This window comes from Gouania willdenowi, chromosome 4, assembly GCF_900634775.1.
Source record: "Gouania willdenowi chromosome 4, fGouWil2.1, whole genome shotgun sequence".
NCBI classification, from domain to species: Eukaryota; Metazoa; Chordata; class Actinopteri; order Blenniiformes; family Gobiesocidae; genus Gouania; species Gouania willdenowi.
The window spans coordinates 31,708,383-31,730,834 of NC_041047.1; the positions used below are offsets into that span (position 1 = coordinate 31,708,383).

Consider the following 22,452-nt stretch of genomic DNA (forward strand, 5'->3'; position numbering starts at 1 on the left):
TGACATTAAAATCCTACACAATATTTATCTAATCAACTTGTAAACCTCCAAAGACAATAAATACAGCTTTTGCAATAACAACAAAGATTCCCTTAAACATTTATTTTATTACTGTATTATTTCAATTGGTTTTTAGGCTCAAATGGAAAATTACTAAAAGTGCAGGATTAATACTAATTAATTTAATTGTAAATGTATTATGTACTTTAAATATAAGAAAAATGAAGTTGATTTCATCGTTAACCTGTTCATTTTATATGGTAAATTCTGCATACACAAGTGTGAATTCAACAAACCTTCTCCCCTCTTTGAAAGCTTTCTGTGTGAATGTAAAGAATATGTCAAGACTTTGTCCCTTATTTATACAAAAAAAAAAAAAAGCTGTGACAATATACAATATTTTTGAAATGATAACTGATTTACCGCTTTTATTCATTTTTTTCCTTTCAATTCTGTATGTATGTTTCTTTCTTGCTTGTCCCCCTTTCTGTATCTTTCTATAGTGTACACTTCTACTTTATTATTCAAAGCAGATGGAATATCAGATTCATTTTTGCTGTGCTCTCTTAAATGTACAGTAGACCCTTAAATCATTGACAAAATGCTAACCTTTTACATAAAATACAGTACTTGTAAACCCATTGGGCTCTGGTGAGCTACATTTCTTAGAGTTTATCTCTATCAACAATACATCTAAAATTAACTAAATTAGACATTTTTTATTAAACCCCATTCATGTAATTTCATCCCAAATTAAGTATTCTCTAAAATTGGTGGCCTCCTATTAGTACTAACTGTAATATTACACATGTTCACTTAATAATTGACGCTCATCAATAAAATTGTTTAATAATTTTTTTAAAAAAAAGTAAAATCTTGGGGGATTGTGCCTGCTACATCACGACAGGTTTACAATTTGTGAAGTGCTTACCATATTTACAAAGAGATATGATATTTTTGCTGTTTCTAGTGTTTGGAAATGTAGTGCTTTGATATGGTTGCTATAGAGATGTTTAGATCCCCACAATAATTCCTTATAAAATAGTCATAATGGTGTAATTTTATTTTTTATTTATTTGACAGGGACAAGACTGTTAGTCAGTTGATGAAACATTTTTATATCTTTATCAATCACTGGAATTAAATTTTTATCCAGTAATCTGCATGTTACTCACATTTTGCTAGTTCAAGTGTGTTTTCTGCTAGATCAGGCCCAACATTTACAAATTATTTATTAAAACAAATAACCAGCTCGATCATGTTGTATTTTTGTATAATCATTTACAATTTACCTACCTATAGTCATTTTGTTTGCAGTGCTCAGTATCTATATTTACTGTAAATTTGTGCTTACAGTATTTTATTTCTTACATTTGTTCCTATATTTTTCTGCCTTTACAATGAACCTTTTAAGAACTTATCGTTGATATATTTTTGCCAATATAGTATAATTTTTCAAATAAATTACTGTTTTCACCGTCATTCTTCTAAATTCTGGTTTTTATATAATTTAGCAGATAAATACAGCTCAAATTGCTGACTCCCATGAAATTATCAATTGGATTTGGATCAGAACAAATGCTGCTGATGCGCACAAATGTCTGAAATGACAGAGAGAACAAAAATAAGCATCATCATCCCAAGAAGTACAACTTTATTTCAACATTCTCCCACTTTGGTCACCATTCACACCACGGGTGCAGAATGTCAGAATAATTTCTTCTCAACAGCCAACATTTAGTTAAGATCTTTTTCTAGCCAGCAATGGGTACTTTTATGAACTCTATTATGCATCACAGATGAAGCTACTGACATCCACCTTGTGGAAAGGAGAAGTAGTTCAGACATGACTCGGTTCTTTGATACTCAATGAATGAGTCATTACTCCTGCATGGCGGACTAAAGTCACAGTCAAGCAGATGATCTGTGGTCACAGCTGGTAATTGTAATCTTGTACCAGTAAGTAACTGTAAACCCAATCATGATCTGGAACAAGTGATGCATGTTAGCGGAACATGGTAAGGCTGGGGTTGAAAGGATTTGATATGGATGAACAATACAATCATATCAATTGAGCCAGAGAAAAATAAATGCAGCCTTAAAGATAAGCATAGTTGACAATACTGAAAAATCATGCTTCTGGAAGATTGTGGGCAAATAAAAACAAACTTTATGTAAACCCTCCATGCCATCTAACACTAGAGGCAAATCAAAACAGGTTCCAAATGAAAAACTATAAAGATTTCTTAGATCCAAAGTGTTACTTCTTTTAGTGATAAATTTGTCAGTGTTGAAGGTAGCTCAAGCATTGCAGATACATTTATTCATTCAGTGAACATGCTGCACAATGTTTATTAAAAAAGGAAACAGGCAAACCCACTGATAAAAATAACCAAAACTTATAACATCCCTGCCAGCCTAGACCAAGTACTGGTTCCAGCATTACAAATACAATTTCACATTGAACTATAGTTTTAAGCTGGCATTCAAAATCATAGAATGGTACAATATGGAAGTGGCAGAAACACTTTTCATCTGCAAAATTAACAAGAGAACAGTCAGTTAAGGATAGAGATCGCTCGCATTATTGGTACGCCACTGACACATTTCAGTTGCCTTAGTAACAACTCGGGTATTTTATCATCTCTCAACAACGCCGCTCTGTATGCTGAAATTGGAACATAATTGACAGTGGTGGTGAGAGTTTCATTATTTTCCTAAAAGCACAGCATCGTTTTGAAGCCTGGCCTCAGCATCAACACAACCCTTTTATTTCCAGGATAAGAACTATTTCTAATGTGATGTAAACACTGCATTCTCTCTTTATAAATCATAGCTAAGTGACAGTTTTTTTTAACACAATTAGGTTCAGCAAAGAAGACTCAGACTGGCGATGTGTTGGCAGAGACGTTACAGTGTCGGAGGCTTTAAGCCGTACTTCCTAGCGACTTCTGTCTGGGCGTACGCTGCATCACATAATGAATACAAATGGGCCATCTCCATCTCTGACTTGGCTAAATTAATTGCTTTGTTGAACATGTCTATTGCTTTGTCCAGATTGCCCCTAGATGAGAAAAACATAAATATGTTAAAATCAAACAAGAAAATAAGAGTTGTCCTTTTTTTATAACAAACTTGCTCTTACCTCTGAACTTCAATAGTTCCCATTGTTTCATAAGCAAAGTCACATTTGTTGTCGATCTCAATAGCCTTACTGATTAGCTCAAGACCCAAGTCCAAGTCCTGCTTCCACTGAAGCTGCAACAAACTGCACACATTCTCCAGATTATCAACACAAACAAGTAAAGCATGCGCATTTCAAATCTCTATTGTTGAAATAGTTTTTATTTCCATGCAGGTCATGTGACCTTGAGAATGCCGAGAAAATTTCACTTTACGGCAGTCACGTGACCACAGGCTCAGATATATATAGTTACCATGTGATGTCAAAACATACATGCATTTCTCAATCCGGCGCCATTGCTGTGAGCAGCTGAAACGAGTTTAGCCTCTGTTTACAGCCAAAAGAGCACAATATGGTAGTTTCGTGTTGGGTTAATGATGCAATAATCACCGCGATAGTTCAGTTAAATGTGGATTCTTTAGTTAGGGAAGTCGGCAAGTCAGATCCGTAACTTCGGGATAAAGATTGGCTCTCAGGGCTAAATAAATAAACAGCGGTGTAAATATGACCTCCTTGGCTGAGTCAAAAATGTATGAATGTATGAATGTATTAATTTTACAGAAAATTTATAAAAATGAATACTGGGCTGCTCAAAACAATAGCAATGTCTGCATATTTCTTTACGCACTCGAGAATTTAATGTATACACGAAAAAGATTTTTTAGCATTTGACATTCCTCAATCACTAAACCAATATTTTGATTTAAAATTAGAGTTGACCAACTTAGGGCAGCTGTTAACAGGTAATCCACCCCAGGATAATGTGACAACATTACACAATTCCTCTGCATTTCTTGGTTTTGCCACCGAAACACCATTTTTAATGTTAACTTACAAGTTTTCTGTTAAAATGAGTTCCAGGCCCCTGCATAACTTTAAGGATGTTAGTCTGGAACCAAGATGCCACTGGTGTGTTTGGTCTTTCCTCTTTAGAAATAAGCGAAAAGACAATTTCAAGTTGTTTTTTTTTTTTTTTTTTTTTAAATATGTGCAAGTTGATCCAGGATCCCCGTTATGTGATAAATAAACCTGACTCAACAGTATGTTGGTCATTTTGAACTGTTATTGTTTTGAACAGCACTGTATGGAGGCAGGAGAGGGGGAAGCCTACCCTTTGTGCACATATGTTGTAGCATTGTCTGGTTCCAGTTCAATACACTTGTCGTACATCTCATCAGCTTTTCCAAACTGCTGCTGATCAGTCAAAGCCTGAAATAAGACCAAACAAATAGACAGTCATCAACATCCACCGCCAGATTGGTTGTCATTAAAACTCACAACCTTTTCATAAATGTCCTAAATCTAAGAACTTAGATGTATACATAAGAAAATATTACATCAGAATATAAAATTACTATCTTAAACTGTTTCTAAGAAAAGCTGTCCCCTTTGCAGATACCTTGAACAAAAGAAGAAAAAAAACGGAAAAAGGGCAATAACTCCAGATAAATAATTGTATGCTTCTCATTTTCAAACTCCAACAAGGTATTGATACCCTGAAATCACACACTAAATTTGGTTATCGTATCTTCAACGGTTTCTGAGAAAAGTTGTCCCCTTTAACTCGGACGAATGGAGCTCCCACTGACACTTTGTGGCGGGGGATAATAATGCAGGAATAGATATTAGACAAGTCTAAATACATCCCATAGTCCAGCTCCATTCCTAACTTACATACGTCACAGATAATAAACAAGGTTTTGGCTTTCCTACCTGAGCATAAAGAGCGTAGCCTTCAGCACATTTTGGGAACCTTCGAGTAACATCCTCAAAGCCATCCATGGCCGTCTGTACCTGTGAAGGGTTGTTCCCGGTGTATGCTTGTCTATACTGCAGAACACAAATGTATGGAGATCTGTTAACTCTAAACCCATCCAATGGCTCTTCCAGCTTTGGTGCACTAGAGCTTACCAGAGCAAAGCACTTCTGTGCCTGAGCCAGAGCAGAGTCGGGCCTGAGTAGGATGCACTCATCAAAGTCTCCCACTGCCTCATCCACCTGGTCCAAAAGGATCTTCAACTGGGGCGAAACACAAAGCATTTGTCTTGGGGAACATCAGCATGTGTCACAGGATCATTCTATTCTGTGAGCGTTAAATACAGTGTGAAAAAATACAGAACACCCTGACAGACCTGACCCCGGTGGTGATACACGTCAGGGTTGCGCGTGTCGATCTCAGCCGCCATGTTGAAATCTTGTGTTGAGAGCATGGGCTCCTGCTGTTGCATGTACATGCTTCCACGTTTGATCAGAGCGTTTGCTCGTAGCTGTGACAGGACAAAGAGTGAGGGTGTAACTGTTTGGGCCCTTTGCAGAGGACGTTTCCTGTATGTACAAATCAGTAGATAATCACACATTTTTTCTTTAGGCTAAAAACTAGGGTGCACCAATCAATCAGCAGGCCGATCGGTGCTGATTTCCCTTATTTTGGGGGATCGGCATATGAAACCAATCTTTTCCGCCGATTTTTTCTACCTCTGGAAACGTCTTAAAGTCCATCCTAAAATCAGCCACTGTCCTGTTCTGCTGTGAGATGACTGACACACCTGCCCATCAGGTCATGTGTGCATGTGCGTGCTGCGCATGCCTCTGCTAGACAGGATATAAACAATGGTCACAGAGGCAAGGTTAGCTTAGCATGTCGGCAGTATTACACAAAGAAAGAGACCAAAGGATCGCAACTTGTAATTCCTGTAAAGCGGAAATAAGCCTTGGTCGAGCAGCAAACAAAATGCTACCTTATTCACTATAAGACACCGCCACACCGCTGAGTGTGGAGGATTTGAAGCCAGAAATCAAGCTAATACTGAAGCTAAAGCTAACGGAGCAAACTGCCAGTGAAGTGCTGTCAGTGCTTATGATCAGTGAAAAGAACAAAGCAACTATGAAGAAAATTATGAAGTTCATGGCTTTGGACATGAATAAAAAGCTTCCACTAATGAAGTGACAGTAATACGTGAGAGAACAACTAACCTGTGTCATATTCATTCTGTCATTACCCGTTGACTTATGTAAATGTTAAACATGATGCAATTTATCATTTTTGACTTTTAGGAGCTTTTATCTTGTAAGCTGCTGCAGATTATTATTAGATTGATATTTTTACATTTAAATATCCACAAAGCTGCTGCATTTAGATATTTTTCCTTTTTGCACTACAAGGAAACTGAAAACTCAGGACACTTTATTGGTCGTTTAAGATGTTTTTTTAGTTTGTCCTGTAGATTATTATTTTATCATCTACGCCAAACCCTGTGATTTTCTTTATTTGTTAAGCCAAAATACTGCTGTACACTTTATTTTTTGCAAAGAGCTGAAATCAGGTCTGCAGTGTAACCTGTTGGACACGTTTATTTAGTTTTTAAAATGTGAAAAGTGAAAAGCTAAAAAGTGATAATTTAGTATTTTGCCAGCAATGTTCTAAACTTTTCATTTATATTTGAGATAACTACCTCACGTGCAGTTAAAACAACACATGTGTATTGTTTTGTGGATATTGTTCAATGTTTTACAATAAAATAAGTTTGGAATATTAAAGGTGTACGCTCTCAAAAAAAAAAAAAAAAAAAAAATCGGGATCGGCCAGAAAAATGCAATCGGTACACCCCTACTAAAAACTACTGAAGAGTGTTGTTGATACGTCTGATTCTGACAGTTGTCTGTTCTAGGATGATGTTCTGTAAGTGGACAGCTGGAGACAAACTGTTTAAAGCTTAATCTGGGGACGTTTAGTGGTGTTAATCGCTGCCTCTCAGTAAGCCTCAAAAAGCCTCCCGGTGGTCGTGTACAGTGTTTGCATCAGTGTTTTTTCTTTGCTTTTCTTCCACTAGCTAAGATCCTGTTTGACAGAATTGTTGGAATGTCCATAATGGCCGTCGAGACTGCATACTATATCAGCTGGTAATAGACAGGCCAATTCTTGCTTTGCTTAGTGTTTTTATCTTATCCATCTAAATCTTTCCAAATTCAATTCATTGTTTCAACATGTCGATTAAATCCTAAATTTCAACCCTGAAGCATCTAAGGCACGTGTGTCAAACTCATGGCCTGGGGGCCAAATCTGGCCCTTTGGGGCATCCAATTCAGCCCACAGGAAAAAGAAAAAATGACAGAAAATGTGAATTATTGCGTAAATGAAACTTTTGCAGGGGCTCACAGTTTTCCCGGTGCTTATAGCGCGTGATTGCAGTCATTTTGAAAGTTAAACTGTTGTAAAAACTCAAATTACAACATAATATTTCCCTTAATTACATAGAAATTGGTCACAAAATCTAGGATATTTAAATTGAAGATCCTGTTGGGACTGATATTTATCACTTATTGTTTGGGTATGGTCGGTTTCTTAAGTTATGTATATGTAGAAGTGCAGACAAGGGCACAATAATGCTAAAATTACTAGTTTTTCTGCATAAAAATCAGTGGTTCACTTGAGATCACGGCTCCGTATTTTGCCCCTGAACTAAAATTAGTTTGACGCCCCTGATCATGAGCAAACCATGAACAGATTAAAAGAAACAGCCTGTACCTTCACGTTAGCATCCTGCATGTTGATTACTTGGTCCAGATCAGGCTGAGCACCAGTTGCATTGCCGATGAGGAGGTAGAATGTAGCGCGCAGCAGCAGAGCCTCTGCAGTGTATCGGCCACATGACTCGATCTCCTTGGTGCATTCGCTGATGATTTTGTCGTAGTTTTCCTCCTCCATGTACTGCTTTGCCTTTAGGTAGCCCGAACTGTAAGTGAGAAGTAAAAAAAAAAAAAAAATAAGGAAATGTTTATAACTCTGTACACATTTGTTTATTGTCAGGGGAAACATGCTACCAGGGCAGAAAGTCAATTTATTTTAGTCAGCATTGCAATTGTTTAAAAAACTTCTTAATCTAAGGGTACAAATCTGCTGTTCAATCATTCACAACTGTCATCGGTGGCATTTATTAGGGAAGCAGGTGAGCACGCATTTGCTGTTTGAAATAGAAAGATTGGCAAATATATGGAATTCAAAGAGTTTGATAATGACTGGGTCAGGGCGTCTACAAGACCAAGTACATCGGTGTAAAGTTTAATCAAAGACTGCTGTAAGAAATGTACACTAAAAACATTTTTCTAATGACAGCTGCTATAAAGTGAGCTCTGTTTGGAAAAGGTCAGAAACCGATGTTTGAACATTATTTCTAGCTAGCCTTTAGCTTCTAGTTTGTTTACTGAAGTTACTCAGAAAAACTAGTGCTGTCAAGAGATTAAAAAAATTGTGTGATTAATTAACTATGCTCTGTAATTAATTAATCTTATCTCTTTTAATTGCACCTAAAATTGCTGATAAATGCGCTCAACATGAGGTATTTTCATTTAAAATACATTATTGTGGCAAATCAAAACATTGATATATAACAAAGTGGCTTTATAAAGTCATGTATTGTTTTTAACAGACTTGAATAAATGCAGGCGTAGCCATTTACATTCTGCTGTATTCAGGGCTTTAGATTAACTTTTTAGATCACCAGCCAACATGGCTCTTAGATTATTTTCTAAAAACTGTTGCTGAATCTTGTTTCATTCATCTTATGAGGTACATAAAGTTATAGTTAATAAATAACTCTAATTTCCCATAATTAAACCAGATCAAGCTGATGATTTAATCATTCAGTGTATTTTGGTGTAATAATCTCAATAGTTACATTAGTCTAATGAGACCAGCTTTGTCTGTGATAAAAAAAATATTACATTTCACAAGTTTGAATGGATGAATAGTGACATTATTATTTATGCTAATATCTATTTCACACATGTGACATGTTTAGCTTTTATCCTTCCATACAAGTGTTAAATCTGACCATAAACAAATCCGTGGCTTTATGACAGTAAGACGTGTTCTTTTTACTTGGCCTGTTCCTTATATGGAGTGGTTAGCATTAGCTCTGTGTGTCGGTGTGTTAGCTTAGCATAGTTAGCTTTAGTTGAGTTTCCAGTTCATAATCGTTGCTACGAGTTCATCTCTGTCCCCTTGTTTGTGGATCTTTGGGTGGACATGACGGAGGAACTTGGATTGGTACACTTGGTTGGATGGTTGTCTGGTTTTAACCAAGTAGCGGTCCATGATGTATCGCAGCTCGGCAGCTTCAGGAAGCCGTGACGAGCACCGCCGTCTGTGGGTGTGAGAGGGAGGGGTGGTGCACACTGCGGCCGAGGAGGGTTGTTGCTGCGGAGCTCCCGTGAATAACGTTCTGCTCCAGAGAATAATAAGTTAACAACATACAGGGGCAGTTTTGGCCCGTGGAACAAGGATTTTATGGGCATTCTTGGCTAAATTGAGGGACAAATGGCCCGTGGCCCTCGATAATTTCCGACATGGGAATTTATCGGTTAAAATGTGGCATGACATATTCTTACCGGTGAGAATATTTTTGACGATAAATCATAAACGATACAATATAGCACATTCCTTTTTACAAATATGCATGCTCTTCAAATGTAAACAAACTGGATAGTGCGCATTTGGTGAATTAGTGAACAAATGGTGGAATACCAGCCACTCGACCCAACATCCATTTAGTATTAAAACGCCTCAATTTCTTCTTCTTTTCAGATCCTCTTTCAGTGTTGGCGGCAGCCTTCTTTTTTTGCAGTTCAGGTTTTTCAACACCTGATAAATATCTCCACGTGTTTTGCTTAACTAATTTGACAAATTTATTTCAGCTCCTATTGTTTGTTCTGTGCCATTCCGTTTGCCTTCTCCGATACCAAACAACAACAATCAAGAGAACGTAAGTACGTAGCCAATTGTTGTATGACACGTCACAACATAGTGTTCATGGGAAATGTAGGATTAGTACAACAAGCAGTGTTGTCAGACACACAGTACGTCTTAAAGTCTAAACACAAACAAAAACCCTTGAATTTCCTGGCAGAAAACAGCCCAACCTGGCAACAATGACTTTCTGCAGCCTGCTGAATCAAACAGACGAAGTGGTAATTGTTTCATTCCTCACCAGACAAAATGGCTAATAACGCTACAATGTTACCTGCTAAAGTTAATTTTTACCCGCAATTAGCAGGTTGGAGGGTGTTAATTTAAAGCCTTGGCTGTATTTGAGGTGTGCACGCAGCATGTTGCAGTTAGCACTATCTGTGCTAGCTGTCCATGCTAGCTGCTACATGTTTAGCATTTAGGTGTTAACGGGGGCTACAAAAACTCCAGTGGGCAAAGCCTTCCTTGCACAATTTACACACAACTGGGCTTTTGTTTTCCATCCGGTGTTTTTAAAAGCCAAAAATAACGCCGTCTTGTTATTGTAGTCTGTGCATCAGTGTCATGGGTATACGGGGAAATATTGAAATGAGAAGGTTCTGCGCTGATTTCTTAGCGCGTTTTTTTCCCCCCTGTAATTAATTAATTGCAATTGACGCATTAAAGTGACAGTACTAGGTAAAACCAAAAAAGAGATCAACTAGATTAAAAAGCAAGCCACTCTAATGATCTCATCAGAAAGTTACTCAAATTTATAGATACTTGTGGTGTGTGCATGTCTTAGCAGGCAGAGAGGACCAGGGAGGGACTCTGTGCTATATTCCAGAGAATAGTAGAGATACCTGCAATCTGCACAACTGTATGAGCTCACCAAAGCCAACAAACCTGCAACACATCTGTGTACCTTTATCCAGGACCTTTACTGAGTTAAGCATTTCTGATTTTCACATTTCTAGCTGATTCCCAACTGAGAGCTATGGGTACAATCTGACAAAACAGTGTAGCTAGCATATCATCAGCTTTAGACTGTAAGCCGGACCCTCACATGGTTGTGGGCATCTCTGTCAACCTCAGACCCTTTCAACCCTTCATAAAGAGAGGTTGGTTTGTTGTTTTGTTTGCTCTGCTGTCTTTACAACTCCTTTTAGTTCATGAAGACAGTTTTTAATTCATAGATGATCAATATTCATAAAGTGTTGCTCCAATGAATGTAGCTATTTGTAGAGAAAAGAGGTGTCCCAAACAACTGACAGATGTAAAAATCTATTCATTTGACCAAAAAAAAAAAAAACGCACTTTAAGTTTGTACTTATCCTTTGTTGTAATTAGTATCTAATTATTAGAAAAATCTCCTGACCTTTCTGAGACCTCGGCTGCCTCACCCTCCTTGTCCTTGTCCTCATCTTTCTTCTCACCCTTTTGCAGGGGCTGAGAGATGATATCATCAGCAAATGAGCTAAAGTAGGACTTGATGAACTGCGGAGAAGGCATCATGGGTTCTCGGTTCTGAAACGGAAAGGTTATAAAGAATACTGCATTATTTAAAACCACAAAAAGAAAACTAAGAAAAAAAAGTCCAAAACGAGACAGAAACCTTGTATTTTTCTTTTGCTTTCTCCTTGCCCAGCTGCTTCAGCACTTTGTCTGCAAGCAGCATGCTCTGTTGGTTCTGGAACGCTTCAAGAATACACACAGCTGTAACATCTGAATGAGAGACAGAGAGGGGGGGACAGAGAATGAGAGCAGAGCTCAACAGTAGTGAGTCTGTTGTGTGCACTTTGTAAAGGAAAGAACTTTGCACCCTCTAAGCACTCCTTCCTGTTGTCGAGCTTTTCCAGAGCCTTGGCCCGCCTGAACAGAGCCTTGATGTAGCGTGGGTTCAGCTCCACAGCCTGGGAGCAGTCCTGCACCACCTCAGTCCACTTCATCTGAAAAAATAAGCCCGCCATGGTTCTTAACTACAACATGGCAGTTTGATTGATCTTCTAATGCAGGGGTGTCAAACTCTAGTCCTGAGGTCCGGATTCCGGAGACTTTTAGATGTGTCCCTACTCAAACACTCCTGGTGGATACCAATGTGTTGTGATCAAGCTCTGCTGAAGCATGATGACGAGCCATTCATTTGATTCAGGTGTGTTGGAGCAGGGACACATCTAAAAGTCTGAGGAATCCTGCCCTCGAGGACTGGAGTTCGACACCCGTGCTCTAATGTGCTGCTCAACACAGAAAACTAGGGTTTGTCTGCACGTCACATTTTCTCAGACTAAATTTCAAAAGTTGTTACAATAGAGAGAGGCAATCAGGTTTGGGGTAAATTACATTTTTCAATTACAATGAATCTTCAATTATCCATGTTCAATTACAAGTGTATTATTACTGTAGCTGACATTTTTTCCAATTAAAATTAAAATTACAATATTATTTTTCTAATTAAACACATTTACTATGCCTGAAATAAATAATTCACAAAATGTTAACCTTCCTCTTGTGTTAGCTTTCTGTTAGCATCTCTTATAATAACAAGTCAGTTTTGACCCATGACTTAAATCAGCTGTAAAAAACATTAAAAATATGATCTATCACCCAATTTGTTTTTCATCTCTTGGTTACCTTGTTAGGCTTCCTAATAAAAGAAAATATTGGTATTAATATTTTTGGTGTGGGCATCTGAGCCTTTTTTTCTTTCAGAATAGCCCTCAATTTAATTTTTTTTCTTTTTTTTTTAAATGGCAAAATGATCTGAAGAGAACTGACAGGTAGTGGGAAAAGAAATATGAATATAATGTTAAAAACATATTTTAATGATTACTACTACGTATGTGTAAGCAATAGAATTGTAAAATGTTTCCACTGGTTTATGTTTAATTGAAGAATTTTGGTAGAATTTCCATGAAATTCTATAGAAATGTTCATAGAATTACAAGTACAAAGTCAATTGTCAAAACTGAATTACATTTCAATTATGATTACAACAGTAACAGATGTTTTCAATTATAATTATGCCATAATTGTAATAAATTTTCAATTATGCGATAACGATCATGATTTACCCCTCAAATCATCAATGTAGAAGAGAGTAAGAAAACCATTTTCATACATTTCATCCAACGATTACCTGCTGTTCGTAGGCAGCTGCTCTGTTCTGGTAGAATGTGGACAAATCAGATTTATTCTCTTTGGGGCAGAGGGCGATGGCTTCTGTGTAGCACTGGATGGCATTTTCATATTTTCCAGCCTTGAAGTATTTGTTACCCTTATTCTTTGCAGCTTGGGCCCGGTCCAAAGGGCACTAAGTGAAAAACAGAACGGTAATAATTATTGACTCAGCGCTGCACACTGTGATATGTATAACAGCACTAAACAGCCAACACAAACACTGCTGCATTAATTAACAAACTCTCCCAACAGATATTCCAACTCTGTGCTGTCACTCAGTTTTCACTTGAATTCAATTCTGAAATGAAATGATGATTTTAACTGATTTTACTGATGATTTTAAATGTTCTTTTTTGATTTTAAGCTGTTGAATGTTTTATCACATTGAGTTGCCTTGTGTATGAAATACGCTATACAAATAAATTTGCTTTGCCTTGAAAAACAAAACCACATATTCATAAGAACATAAGCAACATCTGTGACCACAGTCACTTAAACTAATGAATATAAAAAGTATTTATCATTTAGCTTGGAGTTAACAGATTGTTAGTTGTTTTTACTTTAACTCCTTCCCATAATTTTCCCATAGTTATGCCTGCATTACGGCTATGCCTCATAAGGCCTATAAATTAATTAGGTTACATTTTATCTGTAATTCTGTATACATCTATAATAAATGTATATTGCAATACAAATTACACTGCAAAACCTGGCATAATTTATCATCATGCAAGACAAGTGCAGAGGGACATTTTCATATTAAAATATCACTTACCTGTTTACCTTAGAGGATCCATTAAGAACATTGTGTTACTCAGAATAAGCTGTAACACTTAACAAGCTATGTCTAAGTGGCCAATTCACACCTTTTAAATATCCTAAAATAAAATAATCTTCAAAGGTATCTCATATTTAAATAATACTACCTACTAATACCAAACATAATTTCTCATTCATATTGCACTAGAAAGATTTACTTTCTGGACAGTACTGCTACAGTATAATCAGAGTTAAAAGCAAGGAAGAGAAAAGCACAGCTTGAAGACTTTTATTATCTGATACCCGCAGCCAAATGCCTGTTAATTTTCAACTTTGTTATGCGTGCTTAGCTGTTTTAGGATGACCAGGATGTAAGAACTGGGAAAGTTGATACCTAATATTTATTGTTCTAATGAAAGCACAAAAACCCTGTTCCAACTTTGATAAAACCCCAGAAATCTGTAACCCTGATCAGATGGAATAGATCCAACCACATGAAGTCACTAACAGGATTGACTTTTCTATCCATGCACTGGTAAACTCTGGAAGTAAATCAGATCATAGTGATGTGCTTATTCTGACTTTATCACTACAGTCTTGACAGTAACCGGTTTAAGGCATTTGTGTTAAACCTAAACATTGATCGTAAGTGGAACGTTAACTCATTCAGTGCCAGCCATTTTCAGAATTTCTACCCCCTGCAGTGCCAGCCATTTTAGAGCATTTTGACTGATTTTTAAAGACCCACAAAATATTTTATACTATGACAATCTGGAATCTGACACCAGATTCTGAAAGAATATAGTCTCTACTTTTATAAAAAAAAGTTTGTAGTTTGTTTCCTTCTTCCGTAATCAGCAGTTGAATAGAGCAAGTTTTACACAAAACGCCAGTTTCAGAGCAAAAAGCTGGGAAAACTGGCTTTTTCTATAAAAAAAAAAAAAAAATTTGTCAGTGACTTTGAAGCAATTTTTTTTTTGCTTTATTGAAAACTATAACATCTGAACATTGGTTTCGTTCTAAAAAAAAATAACACTGAGACAAGGCTGACACGCAGAGAAGACCCGTTTAGTTGATCGTTTTCTCTCACCATCGCCACACTCGCAATATTCCACTTAGTTCCACACATGCTCTGGTCGAGTGTGAGCTGCTGTGAGCTGGTGGAAACTTCAGCATCAACTCTCGTAGCGCCATTTTCTGTTTCGTAAACTCCTTTCCTCTCCCTCTGAGCTCTGCCCATCACGGGTGATCTCTCATCCAAAGGTCACCTATTATTGTGCTATCTGGCTCACAGTTGAATGTTTTGCTTAGTACTGTATTTTGTGTCCCTCCTTAGCTAACAGTAGCATTAGTGATTAAAGGTCCCATATCATGCTACGTTATCTCCATTTGTTCTAAGAACCCCAAAAACATAGTATTTGAGATTTATTTTCCCAAACTCCCCTGTTTTCCAGAGTTTTAGCCTCTGAAAAGTCACTTTTTGAGCAACTCTACACAAAGAGGCTGATTTGCGTCCTGCTTATGCATATTCATGAGTGAGCGTGTCTATAGACAGGAGGACACTGACTTCCTCCTCCCTGCACGGTGACGTAGGGCCAGAGGACGGCCCGCCCTCCTCCCACCCACTCCGTAGCCAAGCTCATGCTGCATACACACATAGCACTGCGTGAAGGATGCTGAAATGCTCGCCTTCGTGGGCGTGTCTGTTCACGCCAATCAAGGTTGAGAGCTTCCTGGAGGCGTGGCTTCTCCAGCAAGGAGCAAATCACCCTCTAACTAACAATTGAGGGAATCAATGAAAAACACACTTTGGGCATGTGTATGATGCCCAAATAGCACTTTTATCATGTTTAAACCAGTTAGTCACTACATCACATAACGAGTTTTCTCGTCAATGGCACTGAGTAAATTAATACATGACGTGTTTCAGATATTTGTTAATTTGTTTAAAAGGTTTTTGCTCTTTAGTTGGTTGAAAATGTGACAAAGTTGGAAAATAATTAGCTGTATGTAGAAAGTGTGAATGATTTTCTCAATCTGGACTTTAAGAATAAATCAAGCGATATGCCACTTGTGGACTGAAATGAGCAGAAGGGAAAATAACGGATTACAAGTACTCACGACATGTTCCTATAATTCAGTTGCTTTTATGGGTACTTGTACTTTTGAGTATATTTCTAAATCAGTAATTTTACTTGGACTTACCGTAAGTATATTTTAAAAGAAGTAAAGTAATTTGTTACATTACTACACCCAACCGTTACTGAGTAAATTATTATTTTTTTGTTTTAAAATTCTCAAGGGATATTGTGAATCTACAAAAAATGAAATGGCCATGAGACAACAATCAAATGCATCACATTATAGTCGACAAACCAGATTAAATGTAAAGCACCATGCCAAAACAGACAAAGCTCTAAAACATCTGTTTTAGAGTTAATACATTTTGCTATACTTAGAGTTTGATACTTTTATTTTATTTTAAAATGGAATTCATTGGTGTTATTTTATTTCTAAAATATTTGTATATTTTGACGAACCTTTTATTTCATACAGATGCGTTTGAGGAAAATAAATTGAGTTCAAATTGTGCAAAATGTGGTCTCTCTTTAAATTTATACATGAGATGTTTACTGTATGCAAGGGAACCGTGGCAAGATTTATTACCAAAAATAAATGTGGGGGTAAAAGTAACTAGTAACTTTTGCTTTGAGTACTATTTAATTGAGCTACTTTTCACTTCTACCCGAGTATTTTATGTATGACTTACTTGTACTTAAGTAAAATTTCAATCAAGTAACATTACTTATACTTGAGTAGGATATATCAGTACATCTACACCTCTAGAATTGTTTCACGCGCTGGTTTAGGCGACAATGAACCCCGCCCACCTCACACACACACACTGACAGCCGCGTTAGCCGCCTAGCATGCATTACACAGAGTTAAACTACAATAAACTTGACCAGTTGAAACACGCAGTTTATCACCTAATTAGTCAACGTTTGCACAAAGCTAGCTGCTGTCACAGAGCCCAGGAAACGTCTGCAATGCTAGTGTTTATTAGCCCGGTCCTCGGGCAGTTGTAGCTCAGAGGCTAACCACGGTGGGTCGGTCTGTCAGCCATGGGCTCGGTAACCTGACACCTTGACACGGTGGACTGATTCGTTCACACCTGCTCCTCCTGTGCTGAGCCAGCCCGACCTAATGTGTGAAAAGCACCATTCACCCACAGACAATCAGGGTTACCGTGACCTCCGGCTCCCGGGTTGCTCCCTCCTGGCCCTGCACCGGACTGGCGCTGCCTTCAGGTGTCTTTCTCTCCCCGGTGCCTTTCCTCTGCTTCGTCCGGCTGCGGTTCCACAGATAGACCGCTCCCACTCCCAGCACAATGGGGGTCCCCACCAACAGGGCCAGCTGCCAGCGGGGTAGCCCGGACTGCGGCTCCACTGGCTTTGAGGCAGCCATGATCTCCACGAGCGTTAGGTTAGCAGCAGCACGAGAGAGAACTTCTACTTCCTGTGCACAGAGGTCACGGAACACCGACGCACGACGGGATGCAGGCGGAGGACCGAGGGCCGAGTGTACTTGTAGTCCAAAGTCAAGCACAGGTTTATTCTGGATAATACAGGAATACGGCAAGTATATATATCCATCCATCCATTTTCATACCCGCTTATTCCCGTTTAACAGGGTGCAAGTATATATATATATATTTGAATTACTTTATTAATCCCTGAAGGGAAATTACATTGCACTCTGTTATTTTTAGGGACATGCTTCTCACACACATAGGCCCGAATCACACATATGCACAAACAGGACCTGTGGACATTCATTAATGGAGAGATGTCAGAGTGGGGCTGCTTTTACAATGAAGGGAGCGCACCAGAGCAGTGTTGGGGGTTTGGTGCTTTGCTCAAGGGCACCTCGATAGTGCTTGAGAAGTAATATGAAAGAATATATGAAAGTCTGAATATATATACAGTATAAGAAAATTTTGAATATATATATGAAAGTTTAAATATATCCACTTTCATACATATATAATATACATGAAAAACCCGGACGCCATCTTTGTAGTCAATTACATTTTTCGAGACAGAGGAGGTAAAGGCAGGCATACATTATGTCTGCCTGCCAGTCGTTGTACTCAGCTCCAGCTCAAACTCATATTCTCACACCTCTTCTGTCTTGAACGATTCCGAGTAAATGGGTGAAAGTTGTAGATAACTCATGCACATGAAGAAAAAACCTTTTGCTTCCATTTAGTGCATCATTAGAGCCATACTGTTTACCCGTACAACCCCCGTCCACCGCTGGGATTTAGCAACAATGTTTAAAAAGTCATCTATATGTCACACCCTGCAGTCCTTGTTTATGTTGTCTTTCTAGAGCCACCATTGGTTTGGGTTTTGTCTCGGTATGCTGTCATTGGAGGCTAGGAGGTGGTACCTTGGACCAGGCACGTCTACCCGTGGGGGATGCGAGGGATACAACGCCCGCACTTTCATAAAAACTAAAATTCATCCCCCTCACTTTTTACAGAGGGATTCATTGTTGAAAACATATTGGTCCAGTTAGATTTATTGAATGGTGATCAAGCCAATCACAACCAGCTATTTGAGAAATCCGCCGTTCCGGGATGGTAATCAAAGAGTTAACAGCAATGAAAAAAGTGTCAGTAAAGTGACAAAAAATTAGTAACAAGTGGAAAGAAAAGAGTGATAACTAAAATGGACCAAAAGCAGTCAAGAGTAGCAAAAAAATTGACAAAAAAGATGATATGTAATGGCAAAAGCTAGCTTAAATGAGCAAATTGTGGCAAACAATAGTGAAAAAGGGCAAAAATGTGCAACAAAAAGAGGCTAAATGTAAGGAAAAAAGGAAACAACTGTTATTTATTGGGCAAAATGTAGCTTATTTGGATGAAAAGTGGCAAAAACGATTACAGAATTGACAAAAATTGGATAAGTGTCAAAAAGAACTTGTAAAAATGGACAAAAATTTGGAAAAAGGATATTTATTGGAAAGAAAGCTAAAATCTGAAAAAACAAAAAAGTGTAATTTTTTTATCATGGTTTTAGTAAATTAATTTATTACTATATTTTTATAGGTGCAACAAATTTTTAAATGATAATGATCAGCAAATTAGTCCTTATACATCTAATTTACCCCAATGGTTAACACTTTACAATAGGGATCCCTTAATTAAGGTCAGTTAAGGCATTATTTAAACATTAATTAACAGTTTAATAATATTCTAATTATTCAACTTTTTTATACAGCGCAATTTACAACAAAGGGATCTCAAAGTATCAAAATATAAAGACGGAAAAAATCCAGCAAGAGCCTCATGAACAAGCATTTAGCGACTGTGGGAAGAAACGACTCCCTTTTAGAAGCACGGCCATACATTAATACTGGTGGCTCCACTTTGGCCTGCCATGCATTGACTGGTGGAGATTTACCAGTTGCTGCATGCTCGTCCCTGGTGACTGCCGCTGTGCAGGGACCTGCTGTCGCAGGCCAGGGGCACATCTTTACACCCGCACCCAGAGTGCCTGGTGCTCGGGGCTAGGCCCTGGCTAAAACTGTCAGCCGTGGGACTCTCACAGAGTGTAATTTCCACTATAAAGTGCTCGAGCCTACTCCACTAGATCTCTTTATGATTGCAAGTGGAGGATTTTTGAGGGACGGTGCCTCCAGAGGAGTCACATCAGCTTTCAGTGCCCGGTGGGAGTGATTTTGTCATTCCTGCAGAACCTGCTTGACAAGCGCAAATCCTTTTTCACTGTGGAAGTGTATTTGGCTGGGATCGCCGCCTGTCATGTAGGCTTTGGGGAGAATCTGGCGAGTCAGCACCCACTGATCTGCCGGTTGATGAAGGGAGCGCGCACTCCTCCCCGTGTCCAGACCACTGGTACTGGTGTTTCTGGAGGGATTTAAACATCCTCCGTTCGAACCACTGGAGGAGGCAAGCCTGAAGTTTGCCTCTCTGAAAGCTGTTCTGTTACTGGCTCTGGCGTCAGCTAAGCGGGTCAGTGACATCCATGCACTCACGATACACCGGTCATGCGCTCAGCTCTTCCCGGGAAATGAGAGGATCTTTTTGAAGCCCAACTCGGCCTTTGTACCATCTTTGGCATAAAGGCCGAGTTGGGCTTCAAAAAGATCCTCGCATTGCCCAGGAAGAGCTGAGCGCATGACAGGTTCATATTCTCCCATTGACCTTTTGGCCTTTTTTGCCTCATAAGTTGAGCAGTCATGTGTTGTGTCCATTTTGTGCGGTGCGCACCTATATGGACATGACAAGGAGCCTCAGTGGTTTGTCTCCTGGGCTAATTCCCGTAAGGGGAAGCCTGTTACTAAGCAATGCCTGTCACACTGGGTTGTGGAGGTATCGTTTTGGCTTATAGGAGTCAGGGTCTGTGGCCGCCTGAGGGTCTGCGCGCACACTCGAATCGGGGTCTTGCCACATCCTGGGCTTTGTTCAAGGGAAGTCTGTACAGGACATTTGTGCAGCGGCGAGTTGAACCTCGGACCCTTACGTTTGTCGGCTTTTACATGTTGGACGTTTCCGCACGGGTGGTTTTACGGGATGTGTACAGACTTCTGCCCTGCAGCTGGTCTCCGCTCGATAAGCATGTCTGCAATACGGGAACTACAAAATCCCATAGTGAGACATCTCACGAAATATTATGAAATAGAATTTTAGGTTATTTACATAACACGGTTCTATGAGTAATATGAGTGAGATGTCTTAACAGACAACTCTTCTTGCTCAAACGAGTGAAAAGAAATGCTTATTTTGAATGTAGGGTGTCTGTCTGCCTCCTCCTCTTATAGAAGGTGGGAGCGTCCCTGGCGCACAGACACGTTTCACTAGCCAATAAGGATTGGCAGATTGAGATATATACTTCTGAGGGCTGCAGATGGAGGGTGCATCCCATAGTGAGACATCTTACGAAATATTATGAAATAGAACAAGGCATTTTCTTTTAAATTTGGGGTCTTGTACTACAACCCCGAAGTGGAATTTGACTGTAATAACAGGTTGTTTTCTTTAAAAGTGAATCCAAAAACATATGTAATAAGTCTCATATTTGAAACTTTGGTGGGCTTTTATTTTGAAACTACACATCAGAACGTGCCAGAAGTATCTTAGCCATTGTGTTCATTAAAGCTAAAGCACCAACCCTTTGCCCTCTGGACCAAGCAAGTGCCCTTTTGAAAGATCTCTTTTTTTTTTTTTTGTGGCCCATGCTGACATGACTCCACCCACACACACCTCTGTCAACGTGAACTTTTTCTGCAGGCAATTGGGAATTGCCTGCAGAAAAAGTTCACACCTAAAAGTAGCCTAAAAAGAAGCTCTATGCCTTGTTGAAATATAACCAAACATTCTTATTCATATTGTTGGTTTCTTTTTATTTACCAATTACAGAGGAAGATGAAGATGAAAGGTCAAAGTCAAGAGTGTTCACTGTTAAGGGCATTTTAAAGCTCAGATTTTAAAGTTGAACTGTTCCTCTAATTTTACTTAAAAATCTTAAAAGCTGTCCACATTTTTATTTTACCTACACAAAGTGGTTTGGCCGTACTAAATTAAGCATTAAGCTACTTTAGCTATTTATATTATTTTGTACCAACACGTTATTTCTATGTTACAAGACTTGCAGTAATCTTGTATTTACCTTAATAGGCTATATTCAACCTTAAAAAATAGGCTATTACTAAAACTCTTATTATTCTATTCTAGGCAGCTACAGCAGTAGGCCATCTACCAGCAAAGAAGTTGAGATAAATAAGTCTCCAGATTCATCTACAGATAAAGCAGAGTCCATAGCAGCACCAAGTCTATGCACAGAATCAGAAGTGCTGTCTGATGACCAGAATGAGGGAGAACAAGAAAGGCATGATGTAGCAGCTGCATGTGAAAGAGAGTGCTATAGTCTGAAACTGTACCAGTTCAAAGGTCAAGTAATTTTGTTCAGATATTAACATAAATATATATGCAGTTACATTCAACATGTGCCTGTAATGTTTATTTATTTTTTAAATCTCACACAACTATAATAAGGCGGCCGTCAGTTCTACAAGCCGCATAAAGTGCCCTTATTTTTCACTGAGCCCCTGCCCCCCAAAAGGTCTGTGCATGCCACTGGTCATGGCCTCCATCGTCTAAGGCTTCAATGTGATCAGAATTAGGATGGTAAAATGAATGAAGTAAATAATCATTGAATTTACTCCTTAAATGTACAATAAATTAAATAACTTAAAAAGGGCAGATGTGGCTGTAGGTTTTCTTTTCAACCAAGTAGGAGCATGACAGACTTGTAAAGTGTGTTCATAGGTCTGCGACACAGTGACGTCATGAACCCAGAACCGGAAGTAGCGCGCTCAATACCGCGCTAACTACCAAGAGTGCCGTAATCTTAAAATGAACGTTTTGAACGTTTTGCAACACCAAATTACTCCAAAATAATGGATGCACACACTTGTGGTATTTGGAATCTGTTGACTAAGTTTCAGGTTGAACTCATACCGTGTTGGGGAGATATTTGCTCCACGAACACACACAAACACACACACACGCAGACCTTTG

At 38.6% G+C, this 22,452-nt stretch overlaps 1 protein-coding gene across 1 annotated transcript; it reads right to left on the bottom strand.

The window, feature by feature from the left end:
- Positions 1-1,625: 1,625 nt before the first annotated feature.
- On the bottom strand, positions 1,626-17,380 carry tomm70a (translocase of outer mitochondrial membrane 70 homolog A (S. cerevisiae)). The gene is made up of 12 exons (XM_028445091.1): positions 17,094-17,380; positions 13,045-13,218; positions 11,731-11,857; positions 11,524-11,633; positions 11,287-11,435; positions 7,710-7,917; positions 5,317-5,451; positions 5,096-5,203; positions 4,898-5,014; positions 4,296-4,393; positions 3,146-3,268; positions 1,626-3,064 (listed from the first exon to the last, which is right to left on the bottom strand). The coding sequence occupies exons 1-12, from the start codon at positions 17,310-17,312 to the stop codon at positions 2,911-2,913; spliced, it is 1,722 nt and encodes a 573-aa protein (XP_028300892.1). The 5' UTR covers positions 17,313-17,380; the 3' UTR covers positions 1,626-2,910.
- Positions 17,381-22,452: the final 5,072 nt, after the last annotated feature.

Bases quoted from the DNA above. Each gene is read 5' to 3' on its own strand.
- tomm70a (XM_028445091.1), bottom strand. From the start codon at position 17,312: ATGGCTGCCTCAAAGCCAGTGGAGCCGCAGTCCGGGCTACCCCGCTGG. The intron at 5,452-7,709 runs GTACAGGCTGTT...GTCCTGTCACAG, and splicing joins TGCAGGATGCTAACGTGAAG to CTACGAGCAAACGCTCTGAT. The intron at 5,015-5,095 runs GTAAGCTCTAGT...TGTGTTCTGCAG, and splicing joins CACAGAAGTGCTTTGCTCTG to TATAGACAAGCATACACCGG.